This window comes from Lethenteron reissneri, chromosome 57 (assembly GCF_015708825.2).
Source record: "Lethenteron reissneri isolate LAM-NWPU_2019-01 chromosome 57, ASM1570882v1, whole genome shotgun sequence".
Taxonomy (NCBI): domain Eukaryota; kingdom Metazoa; phylum Chordata; class Hyperoartia; order Petromyzontiformes; family Petromyzontidae; genus Lethenteron; species Lethenteron reissneri.
In genome coordinates this window covers 9,921,912-9,938,215 of record NC_083835.1, presented here as the reverse complement: position 1 = coordinate 9,938,215, position 16,304 = coordinate 9,921,912, and the positions used below count along the sequence as shown (strand labels likewise).

The 16,304-nt window shown below is 54.6% G+C and overlaps 2 protein-coding genes across 4 annotated transcripts in view; one reads left to right on the top strand and one right to left on the bottom strand.

Annotated features, from left to right (window-relative positions):
• The first annotated feature begins 276 nt into the window (after positions 1–276).
• On the top strand, positions 277–6,560 carry LOC133357143 (cytochrome c oxidase assembly factor 4 homolog, mitochondrial). Its single transcript, XM_061574941.1, has 3 exons — positions 277–345; positions 4,946–5,191; positions 6,032–6,560. Exon 3 carries the CDS (start codon positions 6,035–6,037, stop codon positions 6,275–6,277), a length of 243 nt encoding a protein of 80 aa, XP_061430925.1. The 5' UTR covers positions 277–345; positions 4,946–5,191; positions 6,032–6,034; the 3' UTR covers positions 6,278–6,560.
• LOC133357142 (histone deacetylase complex subunit SAP130-like) overlaps positions 3,123–16,304 on the bottom strand; it is a 63,026-nt gene continuing 49,844 nt past the window's right edge. For all 3 annotated transcript variants that reach the window (XM_061574940.1, XM_061574939.1, XM_061574937.1), the window contains exons 16-21: positions 14,813–15,351; positions 13,332–13,700; positions 7,344–7,469; positions 6,305–6,408; positions 5,090–5,215; positions 3,123–4,166 (exon numbers count right to left, since the gene is read on the bottom strand). In XM_061574940.1, coding sequence (XP_061430924.1) covers positions 3,867–4,166; positions 5,090–5,215; positions 6,305–6,408; positions 7,344–7,469; positions 13,332–13,700; positions 14,813–15,351 — 1,564 coding nt within the window. In that variant the 3' untranslated portion in view covers positions 3,123–3,866. The remainder of the gene's footprint in view (positions 4,167–5,089; positions 5,216–6,304; positions 6,409–7,343; positions 7,470–13,331; positions 13,701–14,812; positions 15,352–16,304) is intronic.

Here is a 16,304-nt window from a genome sequence, read left to right as displayed (position 1 = left end):
TGTCGATGCCCACGGGGGCTGCGACCCCGCGACTGTGTCACGTGGGGGGTGAGGAGGGCGGCTTCGGGAATCGACGGGCGGGGCTCGCGACGCGTGGGGCGGGGCCACGCGGAATGAGGGCGGGGCTACGGGTGACATAGGCGGAGCCTGTTATGAGGGCGGGGCTAGGAGGGCTGTGGGCGGGGCTCCCAATGGGGGCGGGGCTCCCAATGGGGGCGGGGCTCCCAATGGGGGCGGGGCTCCCAATGGGGGCGGGGCTCCCAATGGGGGCGGGGCTCCCCCCCGTGGGGGCGGGGCTTGGCCTCAGCTGCGGCGCGTGGTTCCGGAAGCCGCGCGAAGCCCGAGGTGAGGAGTGCACGGACACGCGGCGCCACCACCACCACCATCATCACACCATCACCACCACCACCATCATCACACCATCACCACCACCACCATCATCACACCATCACCACCACCATCATCACACCATCACCACCACCACCATCATCACACCATCACCACCACCACCATCATCACACCATCACCACCATCATCACACCATCACCACCACCACCATCATCACACCATCACCACCACCACCATCATCACACCATCACCACCACCACCATCATCACACCATCACCACCACCACCATCATCACACCATCACCATCATCACACCATCACCACCACCATCATCACACCATCACCACCACCACCATCATCACACCATCACCACCACCACCACCATCATCACACCATCACCACCACCATCATCACACCATCACCACCACCATCATCACACCATCACTACCACCACCATCATCACACCATCACCACCACCACCATCATCACACCATCACCACCACCACCATCATCACACCATCACTACCACCACCATCATCACACCATCACCACCACCATCATCACACCATCACCACCACCATCATCACACCATCACCACCACCATCATCACACCATCACCACCACCACCATCATCACACCATCACTACCACCACCATCATCACACCATCACCACCACCATCATCACACCATCACCACCACCATCATCACACCATCACCACCACCACCATCATCACACCATCACCACCACCACCATCATCACACCATCACTACCACCACCATCATCACACCATCATCACACCATCATCACACCATCACCACCACCACCACCATCATCACACCATCACCACCACCACCATCATCACACCATCACTACCACCACCATCATCACACCATCACCACCACCATCATCACACCATCACCACCACCATCATCACACCATCACCACCACCATCATCACACCATCACCACCACCACCACCATCATCACACCATCACCACCACCATCATCACACCATCACCACCACCATCATCACACCATCACCACCACCATCATCACACCATCACCACCACCACCATCATCACACCATCACCACCACCACCATCATCACACCATCACCACCACCATCATCACACCATCACCACCACCACCATCATCACACCATCACCACCACCACCATCATCACACCATCACCACCACCACCATCACTCTAACTACCATCACCATCATTCTAACCACAATCACCACCACGACGACCATCACCATCATCACTACCACCATTATCATTCTAACAACCATCATCACCATCACACACCACTATCACTACCACCACCATCACTCTAACTACCATCACCACCACTACGACCATCATGACACCACCATCACTCTAACCACAATCATCACCATCACCACGACCACACCATTACCACCATCATCACTAACACAAAAATAAATATCTCCCGTATAGCTTTAACATACTATTGGGGCAAGTGCTGTTAGCGAGTAGCACCTATGAAGGCCGGCACGACACACGAGGGGGTGGGTGGCCAGCACCACACCCAACCGCCTTTGTCTCCCCAGTGGCGATGTTTACACACCGCACCACTCATTTAAGACCGGCTTCAGATGTCACTGGTGTTGGCCGTGAGCGGGAATCTAACCCGGGAGGCCGGGTTCGCAGCGCAGCGCGCTAACCACTACACCACGTGCCCCTCCACTACACCACGTGCCCCTCCACCTGTCAACTTGCCGTGTTGTGAGCGTCGCTCCTCCGCCCTTCGCTGTTGTTGGAGGGCGACTGCCTCCCAGCTGCCCAGCAGCAGCGTCCTTCACGAGCCTTCTCCAGAGGCCGATCTTGACACCGCTGATACCGGTCATATCAAGTCCACTCAGCTCCACATCCTCTCGTACCACATTCCATCGCTTCTCAAGCCCGTGCCGCGCCCGTTTAGCCCCCTGTATCCTGCCAAACAAGCCGCTTGGCCATGCGGTGGCTGGGCATGCGGACTACGTGACCCAGCCAACGCAGCCTCGCCTGCCGGAGGAGCTCCCTCATGGGACCGTGTCCAGATCTTTCGATCTGAGCTCACACAATCCAGCCTGGTTAAATCTCGGATGGGTCGCAGGCGTGCCAGCCTGAATGTTTAAACCCGGCGCAGATGTTCCCAAACAGAGGGCTCTGCGTTTCGCAAGCACAGCAATGAGCTTTAGCCTTCTATTGCATCTGAACCAGATTGGTATTCCACTGGTACATCCATGGAACGTTTCTCGAACTACGCAGTCAAGTGCTAAATAATGTAGGGACCAGAGGACATCCCTGTCGCACCCCGAAGTGAATTAGGAATGGCTTCGACTTCCAGCCATGCGGCTTTAACCGGCCCTGCCCACCACCAGGAAGGTCCCTAACGATTGTGAGCAGACCGTCTGGGACCCGTAGCCCTGCCCTATTGATAATATCACAGGTCTTGACCAGGTCAATAAAGCAGATATGGTCCTGTTGAACTTCCCCACACCTCTGGTGTAGCATACAAAGTATAGCGACTGTGCAGGACCGCCCTGGCCTAAAACCACGGGGACCAGCCATGACATCCAATCCTGTGGAGCCCATCCTCCTGTCGTTTATCACCATCAACACCACGGGGTCGATAAACTCATGCCACTTTGTGATCCTGGTCATATGAGTCAAGGATGACCACTGGCACTGGTAAGTTGGGTGGTGCACTGCTTGCTGCAAAAAGACGAAACTCGGCGTGGAAGAAGAGGCGAGGAGAAGTCGTCGTCGTTTCAGTCCCCGTCTTGTTTTAATTATCAACCGCGGCACCTTGAACCAAGGGAGAGGTGAGGGTGGTGGGCGACTGCCCCTGTGGACACATGGACCCGCGGACACGCAGACACGCGGACCCGCGGACACGCAGACCCACGGACATATACTTTCCGTCGTTACTGGGATTGAGACGGCTCCGCTGAAGAAGCAGATCAGAGTTCAGACCACCCTCCATCCCTCCTGCAGACCCCTCTCTCCTCAGACCCTGGAGAGACGCCGCGTTACATAAAATCCCCCCCCCCAGCCCACGTGGCCCCCACACGTCTTCTCATGTGACCTCCAGTCACTTACCGACTAAACTTACAACAGCCTGCAACACTCCTGGAGAAGGCTCCAATGCCTTACCGTGTAGCTTAAAGACTGCGCCGACTGTAATCGGCTCTCTGCTTCGTGTAGAACAAAGACGTAGGGACACAATAGAGCCCGACCACAACACACTTTCCCTCTTCACAACAATGCCCTGCCACAACACACTCACTCCCCTCTACACAACAACCTCATCCCCCCTCTACACAACAATCCCTGCCCATACCTTTACAAAACTAACCCCTTTTCTCCACACACGAATCTGGCCAGAGCCCCCCCCCCCCCGCCCCGCTGCTGAAACCCTGACCTGGCCACAATAATCCTCTACAGGGTGGTGTGTGGGCCACCGCGGGGTCACCACGGGGTCACCGCAAGGTCACGTGAGCGGAGACTCAGGAGCGCTCCTTGCGCTTGGTGCCACCGCGCTTGGTGGCGACGGCCCCGGCGGCACCGGCACCGCCGGCGTTGTTGGCGGCGTTGTTGCCGGCGTTGTTGGCGGCATTGTTGGCGGCGTTGTTGGCGGCGTTGTTGGCGGCAGCGGTGGTGGCGCCGGTGGTGGCGATGGGGGGGGGCGAGCCGCCCCCCTTGTTGAGAAGCTTGAGCACGCGCTCCTTGTGGTCCAGCAGGTGCAGCATCGCGTCCTTGGCCTCCGTCATCTGGTCCATGAGCAGCTTGCAGCGCTGCACGTTGTCCTGGCAACCGCACGCACATGAGCACGTCACACGTCGCCGCAGCTGCACTTGAGCCAAGCTAGGTTCACTTTAAGGCTGTCAAGTGAAGTGTGGAAGGCTCGCTGTTGTGCAGGTCACGGGTCAACTTCAACATTCATACTCATTCACTCATTTCTTTAAAACTGCTTTTTGTATTGTCCTTACCCCGCACCTCCGATTAAGCACGGTTAGCTACATAAGGCGCGAAAGAAGTTCGACATACACATACGTAGAGACCCAGGTGTTATGGGATGACCGACTGAGGTAGCTTGCAACATTGAGGCTGGCCTGCCTACAATTCCTCCTGAATCCAACCAGAATGGATTCAAGTGTGAGGAGCCCACAGACCCTCGAGAGATCTGGACCACAGCTCCCATCGGTGAGGCGAGGCTGCGTTGGCCGGGCCACGCGTTGCCACATCCATCGTGAGCCATTCAAGTGACCGGGGCGAGCCGCGGCAGCGGCAACAGGCGTCCAGGCACTGCGCACCATGCTGATGAGCACAATGTGAGCTTGTCACTGTAGCACTGCGAATAATGGTAATGGTAAGTAAATTGTAGGCAACCTCGATCCACAGAGGATTGAAGGGCTGGAGGTGGCAGGGCTCTTGCAATCCCAGTAACGCGGACACACGCGAGTGTCCGGGTGTCCACGTGTCCACGTGTGGGCGTGTATCCGTACCGCCACGGGTTCCCACACGGGCAGCCACTCACCCCCTCACCCCTTCTGTCACCCCCACCCCACCCCCCCACCACGTCCAGGCCCCCGGTTCGTGGCTGCCATGGCCGAGCGTTAAACCGAGACCGGGCACTGTAACAACGGCGACTATCTCCTTGCGGAGGCCCCTGGTGCAGAGCGCAGTGAGCAGTGCACCACCCCGTGCGAGCCCCCCCCCCCCGCCCCACCTGGACGAGCTCGCTGATCTTGTGGAGGTCGTCGTCGCTGCCGCCGCCCCCCTTCTTCTTCTTCTGCGGAGACGTTGCCTCCTGGAGCACCAACATCCGCTCGTACGCCTCGCGCTCCAGCTTCACCTGCAACACCGCACACGCACACACGCACACGCACACGTACGCTCACACACACACCCACGCACACACCCACGCGCATGCACACACCCACGCACACATGCACACACACACGCACGTGCACACACCCACGCACACACGCGCACGCACACATGCAAGCACGCACATACACACGCACGCACACACAATCACGCAAGCACACACACGCAAGCACACGCTCAGGAGCATCATTCATCCTGGAGAATCCAATAAGCTCTGAAGCTCTTCTCCACAGAAGCAGCTTCACAGGCGTCCAGTAGCACCGCAGCAGCGCACACACGCAGTATAGACGCAGTATTATAATCATCCTCACTTGTGTCGGTGGCCCTGAGGGGGAATTGAACTTGGGTCACTGGGTTCGTGGCACAGCGCGCTGTTGCAATACTGCTCCCGACACCACACAGCACAGTATACTATACATATGAAGGCCCTCAGAGCTCTAAAGCTCTTTTTCAGAAGCGACCTGGCCACAAATGATAGCTCAATAAAGTGGCTTATCATCATGTGGAAATTTATAGCAGCCAAATACTCTAAATGCATGATGTTAATTCTAAATGTGGAGGGAAAAACCGGAGGACCCGGAGAAAAATCCACATGACCACGGAGAGACACGCAAACTCCAAATATACAGCAGCAGGGGTCGGGATCGAAACCACGACCTCCTGCACACCAGGCGAGGGAGTTAGCATCTCCTAGCCACCGTGGCACTGCACACACAAGACACGTGCGGACTCAACACTCGCGCACACGCGTGTTGCTATTGCGTGTTGTTGCCGCGTGCAGGGTATGACCGCCCCTCAGCCCAGGCCGCACGAGCGGAAGGTGGCGCCGTCCGCCGGCGACGACGAGGAGGAGGACCCGGTGGACGCGATGATCGCGCGCACCGGCTGCGCCGCGTCGCACTACGCCGTGCAGGAGTGCATGGCGGCCACGCGCGACTGGCGCCGCTGCCAGCCGCAGGTCGCCGCGCTGCGCGACTGCATGCGCGAGCACCAGCGCCGTGCCGCACCGGAGACCCCGCGGCCGTGAGCGGCGTGGCGGGGGGGGGAGTCTCACCAGCTGGAGGATCTGCGTGGCGCAGAGGTGAACCTTCCAGCCCTGCGCCTTGTTGGTGACGCCCGCCTGGCTCGACAGCTCCTGCAGGCTCGGCTTCTTCTCCTCTGTGGCATGCGGGGGACACACGCAGGGACACACGGGCGGAGGAGACGCATGTGAACACGTGTACGTGGTGGTTGTGCCGGACGCCTGTGCCCAAGGGGTGAGTGCGTGGCGCCGTACAGAATAAACCCTGCACCGTGTGCATGCTTATTCGTAGGTGCGTGCCTGTGCCGAGTCGTCTTGGCGTGCTTGTACGTACGCGTGCGCGCGTGTGTGGGGAGCGGTATTGTCGCTTCGCTACGAACCCGGCGACCCGAGTTCGATTCCCGCTCGTGGCCAACACCGGTGACGATTATCTGAACCGGTCCTGGGACTCCCCTAGGTCGACTCAGGCTCAAATTAGTTCCTTGGTGCGGTGTGTAAACATCGCCACTGGGGAGACAAAGGCGGGCGTGGTGATGCTGGCCACCCCTCATGTGCCAGGCCGGCCGTCAAAGGTGCTGCTACTCGCTGACAGCACTTGCCCCAACAGTCTGTGGCAGGCGAAACGAGGGAGGGGGGGTCTTTGTTTATCGTGGAGCCAGCGGTGGCTGCGTGCAGCCGTGTGGAGAAGAGACCGTGGAGCCGGCCGGCTCCACCGCTGCCGTGAATCGTCCCTAGCGCACCGCCCGGGACCCCCCCGGCGCGGCCGTGCACCTGCGGCGATCTGGGGAGCCGCCTAACAAGAGGGGCCCCTTGCGAATACACATCTGGCAGTCCGGGGGAGGGTATATGGCCGAGTGGCGAGGCAAGGGTGCGGTGTGCAGGGCGAGGGTGTGTTGGTGCTTGTGGCGAGTGTATGGTGAAAGTGCAGAGCGTGTGGTGCATGCAGGGTGTGGTGAGTGCGTGGTGTGGTGAGTGTAGTGAGGGTGTGGTGAGTGCGGTGCGTGGTGAGTGTGGTGTGGGTGGTGTGTGTGTGTAGTGAGGGTGTGGTGAGTGCTGGGTGTGGGACACCCACCCTTGACGCGCACGTCGGCGTGCCGCTGGAAGTGGTGGTACGCGGCCTTCCAGGGGTTGCGGTACTGCCCCAGCAGCGTGACCGGGGGACGCGGCCTCACAGGGACGTAGCGCACCCCCTCCTCATCTACACAGACACACACACACACTCCCTCCTCATCTACACACACACACACTCCCTCCTCATCTACACACACACACACACTCCCTCCTCATCTACACACACACTCCCTCCTCATCTACACACACACACACTCCCTCCTCATCTACACACACACACTCCCTCCTCATCTACACACACACACACACTCCCTCCTCATCTACACACACACACACTCCCTCCTCATCTACACACACACACACACTCCCTCCTCATCTACACACACACACACTCCCTCCTCATCTACACACACACACCCTCATCTACACACAGACACACACACACCCTCCTCATCTACACACACCCTCATCTACACACACACACACACTCCCTCATCTACACACACACACACACACTCCCTCATCTACACAGACACACTCCCTCATCTACACACACACACACTCCCTCATCTACACACAGACACACCCTCCTCATCTACACACACACACACTCCCTCATCTACACACACACACTCCCTCATCTACACACACACCCTCTTCATCTACACACACACTCCCTCATCATCTACACACACACACACCCTCCTCATCTACACACACACACACTCCCTCATCATCTACACACACACACACTCATCTACACACACACACACACTCTCCTCATCTACACACACACACACCCTCCTCATCTACACACACACACACTCCCTCATCTACACACACACACACACCCTCCTCATCTACACACACACACACCCTCCTCATCTACACACACACACACACTCCTCATCTACACACACACACACACTCCCTCATCTACACACACACACACCCTCTCATCTACACACACACACACCCTCTCATCTACACACACACCACACTCTCATCTACACACACACACACACTCCTCATATACACACACACACACACTCTCATCTACACACACACACACACACACCCTCTCATCTACACACACACACTCCCTCATCTACACACACACACACTCCCTCATCTACACACACACACACCCTCATCTACACACACACACACACTCCCTCATCTACACACACACACACACCCTCTCATCTACACACACACACACTCCCTCATCTACACACACACACACTCCCTCATCTACACACACACACACCCTCATCTACACACACACACACCCTCATCTACACACACACACACACTCCCTCATCTACACACACACACACACTCCCTCATCTACACACACACACACCCTCATCTACACACACACACACCCTCATCTACACACACACACACTCCCTCATCTACACACACACACACACACACCCTCATCTACACACACACACTCCCTCATCTACACACACACACCCTCTCATCTACACACACACACTCCCTCATCTACACACACACACACCCTCTCATCTACACACACACACACCCTCATCTACACACACACACACACTCCCTCATCTACACACACACACTCCCTCATCTACACACACACACCCCTCATCATCTACACACACACACTCCCTCATCTACACACACACCACCCTCTCATCTACACACACACACACCCTCATCTACACACACACACCCTCCTCATCTACACACACACACACACTCCCTCCTCATCTACATCACACACACACACTCCCTCATCTACACACACACACACACCCTCTCATCTACACACACACTCCCTCATCTACACACACACACACACTTCCCTCATCTACACACACACACACACTCCCTCATCTACACACACACACACACTCTCTCATCTACACACACACACACCTCCCTCATCTACACACACACACACTCTCTCATCTACACACACACACACTCTCTCATCTACACACACACACACTCCCTCATCTACAACACACACTCCCTCATCTACACACACACACACTCTCTCATCTACACACATACACACTCCCTCATCTACACACACACACACACTCCCTCATCTACACACACACACACTCTCTCATCTACACACACACACACTCTCTCATCTACACACACACACACTCCCTCATCTACACACACACTCCCTCCTCATCTACACACACACACACACTCCCTCCTCATCTACACACACACACACTCCCTCCTCATCTACACACACACACACACTCCCTCCTCATCTACACACACACACACTCCCTCCTCATCTACACACACACACCCTCATCTACACACAGACACACACACACCCTCCTCATCTACACACACCCTCATCTACACACACACACACACACACTCCCTCATCTACACACACACACACTCCCTCATCTACACAGACACACTCCCTCATCTACACACACACACACTCCCTCATCTACACACAGACACAACCCTCCTCATCTACACACACACACACTCCCTCATCTACACACACACACTCCCTCATCTACACACACACACACCTCTTCATCTACACACACACTCCCTCATCATCTACACACACACACACCCTCCTCATCTACACACACACTCCCTCATCATCTACACACACACACACTCATCTACACACACCACACACACTCTCCTCATCTACACACACACACACCCTCCTCATCTACACACACACACACTCCCTCATCTACACACACACACACACCCTCCTCATCTACACACACACACACCCTCCTTATCTACACACACACCACACACTCCTCATCTACACACCACACACACACTCCCTCATCTACACACACACACACCCTCTCATCTACACACACACACACCCTCTCATCTACACACACACACACTCTCATCTACACACACACACACACACTCCTCATATACACACACACACACACACTCTCATCTACACACACACACACACTCCCTCATCTACACACACACACACACACTCTCATCTACACACACACACACTCTCATCTACACACACACACACACACTCCCTCATCTACACACACACACACGCACCCTCCTTATCTACACACACACACACACCCTCTCATCTACACACACACACATCCCTCATCTACACACACACACACTCCCTCATCTACACACACACACACCCTCATCTACACACACACACACACTCCCTCATCTACACACACACACACCCTCTCATCTACACACACTCCCTCATCTACACACACACACACTCCCTCATCTACACACACACACACCCTCATCTACACACACACACACCCTCATCTACACACACACACACACACTCCCTCATCTACACACACACACACACTCCCTCATCTACACACACACACACCCTCATCTACACACACACACACCCTCATCTACACACACACACACACTCCCTCATCTACACACACACACACACACCCTCATCTACACACACACACACTCCCTCATCTACACACACACACCCTTTCATCTACACACACACACTCCCTCATCTACACACACACACACCCTCTCATCTACACACACACACACCCTCATCTACACACACACACACACTCCCTCATCTACACACACACACACACTCCCTCATCTACACACACACACCCTCTCATCTACACACACACACTCCCTCATCTACACACACACACACCCTCTCATCTACACACACACACACCCTCATCTACACACACACACCCTCCTCATCTACACACACACACACACACTCCCTCCTCATCTACACACACACACACACTCCCTCATCTACACACACACACACACCCTCTCATCTACACACACACTCCCTCATCTACACACACACACACACTCCCCATCTACACACACACACACACTCCCTCATCTACACACACACACACTCTCTCATCTACACACACACACACACTCCCTCATCTACACACACACACACTCTCTCATCTACACACATACACACTCCCTCATCTACACACACACACACGCACCCTCCTTATCTACACACACACACTCCCTCATCTACACACACACACTCCCTCATCTACACACACACACACTCCCTCATCTACAACACACCACACACCCTCTCATCTACACACATACACTCCCTCATCTACACACACACACACCCTCATCTACACACACACACACCCTCATCTACACACACACACACCCTCATCTACACACACACACACACACTCCCTCATCTACACACACACACACACTCCCTCATCTACACACACACACACTCCCTCATCTACACACACACACACCCTCATCTACACACACACACACCCTCATCTACACACACACACACACTCCCTCATCTACACACACACACACTCCCTCATCTACACACACACACCCTCTCATCTACACACACACACTCCCTCATCTACACACACACACACACTCATCTACACACACACACACCCTCCTCATCTACACACACACCCTCATCTACACACACACTCCCTCATCTACACACACACACACTCCCTCATCTACACACACACACACCCTCCTCATCTACACACACACACTCCCTCATCTACACACACACACACACACACCCTCTCATCTACACACACACACACACTCCCTCATCTACACACACACACACTCCCTCATCTACACACACACACACTCCCTCATCTACACACACTCCCTCATCTACACACACACTCCCTCATCTACACACACACACACTCCCTCATCTACACACACACACACGCACCCTCCTTATCTACACACACACACTCCCTCATCTACACACACACACACTCCCTCATCTACACACACACACACCCTCATCTACACACACACACACCCTCTCATCTACACACATACACTCCCTCATCTACACACACACACACCCTCATCTACACACACACACACCCTCCTCATCTACACACACACCCTCATCTACACACACACTCCCTCATCTACACACACACTCCCTCATCTACACACACACACACTCCCTCATCTACACACACACACACCCTCTCATCTACACACACACACTCCCTCATCTACACACACACACGCACCCTCCTCATCATCTACACACACACACACCCTCATCATCTACACACACACACACACCCTCATCTACACACACACACCCTCCTCATCTACACACACACACACACTCCCTCATCTACACACACACACACCCTCATCATCTACACACACACACACACTCCCTCATCTACACACACACACACACTCCCTCATCTACACACACACACCCTCCTCTACACACACACCCTCCTTATCTACACACACACGCACCCTACTCATCTACACACACACACACACACCCTCCTCTACACACACACTCCCTCATCTACACACACACACACTCCCTCATCTACACACACACACACCCTCCTCATCTACACACACACCCTCTCATCTACACACACACACACACACCCTCCTCATCTACACACACACACGCACCCTCCTCATCTACACACACACCCTCTCATCTACACACACACACCCTCCTCATCTACACACACACACGCACCCTCCTTATCTACACACACACACACCCTCATCATCTACACACACACCCTCTCATCTACACACACACACACACACCCTCCTCATCTCCACACACACAACGCACCCTCCTCATCTACACACACACACACCCTCCTCATCTACACACACACACACACCCTCCTCATCTACACACACACACGCACACTCCTTATCTACACACACACACACTCCCTCATCTACACACACACGCACACACGCACCCTCCTCATCTACACACACACACACCCTCCTCATCTACACACACACCCTCCTCATCTACACACACACACCCTCCTCATCTACACACACACACACACACCCTCCTCATCTACACACACACACACACACGCACCCTACTCATCCACACGGCGACATCGCGGCTCACGCGAGGCCAACGTACCCACGTACTCCTTGGGCTGGCTCTTCTTCTCACTCTTCACCGAGTGGGGGGCCGCCCCCCCCCCACCGGAGGAAGGGCCCCCACCGCCCCCCCCACCGCCCCCCGCCCCGGCGCCCCGCGCCCCCGCGACCTCCTCGTCGGTGGAGTTGGCGTCGATGACCTCGCTCTCCTCCGTGGCCGACACCACGTGCTGCTGCTTGCGCGGCTTCTTGCGCGGAGACGCTCCGGCCGGGAGCTCGGCAGGGGCGGCGCCGGCCGCCAGCGAGGGCGGCGGCGGAGGCGGCGGCGGCAGCAGCAGCCGCGAGTCGGAGGCGCCGCTGCCGGGCGGCGCCTGCGAGCCCTGCCGCACCTGCACCAGCGCCTGCACGGCTGCGCGAGGCGGTGCCGGCGGCGGCGGCAGAGGCACGCGGGGAGAGCGGAGGAGCGAGTTGCGTGAGCATGGCGTCATCGGCCGTGGTCTCTACCCTGCGTGTGTTCTCTAATCCACGTGTTCATGTCCCTGTCTCTCAGTGCAATCGTCATCATCATGGTCTATCCACTGTTGCATGGAGATCCGTGTGATGATGATGTCTCTGCCCTGCGTGTTCTCTATGCCACGCTTCTCTCGCTGTTTCGCTCGTGAAATTGGGTCCATGTTTTTGGAACACCCGGTATATTCCCCTCCACATTTACAATCTCTATATAGATGTAAAAGGGAAATTTGTGAATATGTGTGTCTGTTCGAAATGTTTACCATACTTCCCGACATGCAACAAACTTGGAATTTGGCATGTGGGTAGCTTCCAGACTGTACACAATGCAAAAAGTATAAAAATAGACTTTTGTATTTTTTGGGGGGGGCGCAATAATGGATATATTTCACATCTGTGGCGTCACCCGCATGCGGCAGCGTCACGCAGTGTGCCTGGTGACGTCACGCACCCCCCCCCCCCACCCTCCTTGTAGGCCGTGCATTAATCCAAGACATGAAACCAAGTCTCGGGCGAAGCCGGCGCGTAAAGCGAGTCAACATACACATTTCCACACGATGATGACAAGCCACTTCTCGCTGAGCTATAGTTTGTAATCGCCAGGTCGCTTCTATAAGAAGAGCCGCACAGCTCAGTGAGCCTTGCCTGGTTTCATATTTTTGTAAACAGATCCACATCATGGGGTGGGCGATGATGTTGCGATTGTTGCCGTGCGTAATGCCATTGTGGGCGATCATTTTTCCATACTCGTCAGAGTTTAAAGCGGCGCACGACGGCCAGCCCCCTTCTTACAAACGACGTCACGGGATACATTAACAGGATCCTTGACGGGATCCTTGACGGGATCCTTGACAGGATCCTTGACGGGATCTTTAACGCACACCGCGATCGAGGCGGCCGGGGGCCTACTCTGAGAGGCTTTTACGATCAACGGCGTGGCATTAACCAGGGCAGCCCCAGCCGGATTTCCAACCGCCAACCTCTGCAACAAAGGGGGGGGGGCATAATCACCCGTGATGGAGGACGCGTCCATGGGCTCCGGCTCCTGCTTGATCTTCACCTCGAGCGCCAGCGCCAGCGCCGCGGCCGCCCCCCCCGCCGGCCCCGTGGCCAAGCCGGTGCCGCTGCGGCTCACCCCGGCCACGGCCGCCTGCACCACCGCCTGCTGCTGCTGCTGCTGAGAGGACGACGCCGCGGCAGCAGCCGCCAGCGCGCCGCTCGCCTGCTGCTGGTGCTGCTGCTGGTGGTGGTGCTGCTGCTGCTGGTGAAGGTTGGAGCCGCCGCAGGGCACCGCCAGCGTGGAGCCGGACCCCACGAGCGCCGTCTGGGAGGTGCCGCCCGGCCCACCGCCGGCCGCGGCGCCCTGCGACGAGTGCAGGGCGTGCTGCTGCTGCTGCTGCTGGAAGAGCTGCTGCTGCTGCTGCTGGTGGTGGTGCTGGGAGCTCTGGCGTAACTGCTGGGGAGGCTGGTGGGAGTCGTGGGTGGCGTGCGGCGCCGCGTGCTGGTGGTGCGGGTCCAGCGTGGGGCCACCATCGCCGGGCTTCACCTCCCTGCGACCACGGCGTTTGTGAGATGTTGACTACCTCGCCTGGTACGCGGGAATTCGTGGGTTCGATCCCGACCCTGACGATGCCTGCTGCTGTGGTGGTTGCTTGGATTTTCCTCCGGGTCCTTCGGTTTTTTCCCCCCCCCACATTTTGCATCAACGTCACACACTCAGAGTAGTTTGGCCGCTGCTATAACTGTCCACGTGATGATGATAGCCACTTGTCGTTATCGTTTGCGATAGCCAGGTCACCGAGTTATACGTACGTACATATAACTCAGTGGGCCGAGCCTGGTAAAATAGAAAATAGTGAATAGTTTGTAGTTTATAGTTTGTATTTTATAGTTTGTATTTTATAGTTTGTATTTTATAGTTTGTATTTTATAGTTTGTATTTTATAGTATGTATTTTATAGTTTGTATTTTATAGTTTGTATTTTATAGTTTGTGTTTTATAGTTTGTATTTTATAGTTTGTATTTTATAGTTTGTATTTTATAGTTTGTATTTTATAGTTTGTATTTTATAGTTTGTATTTTATAGTTTGTATTTTATAGTTTGTGTTTTATAGTTTGTATTTTATAGTTTGTATTTTATAGTTTGTATTTTATAGTATGTATTTTATAGTTTGTATTTTATAGTTTGTGTTTTATAGTTTGTATTTTATAGTTTGTATTTATAGTATGTATTTTATAGTTTGTATTTTATAGTTTGTGTTTTATAGTTTGTATTTTATAGTTTGTATTTTATAGTTTGTATTTTATAGTTTGTATTTTATAGTTTGTGTTTTATAGTTTGTGTTTTATAGTTTGTATTTTATAGTTTGTATTTTATAGTTTGTGTTTTATAGTTTGTATTTTATAGTTTGTGTTTTATAGTTTGTATTTTATAGTTTGTATTTTATAGTTTGTGTTTTATAGTTTGTATTTTATAGTTTGTGTTTTATAGTTTGTATTTTA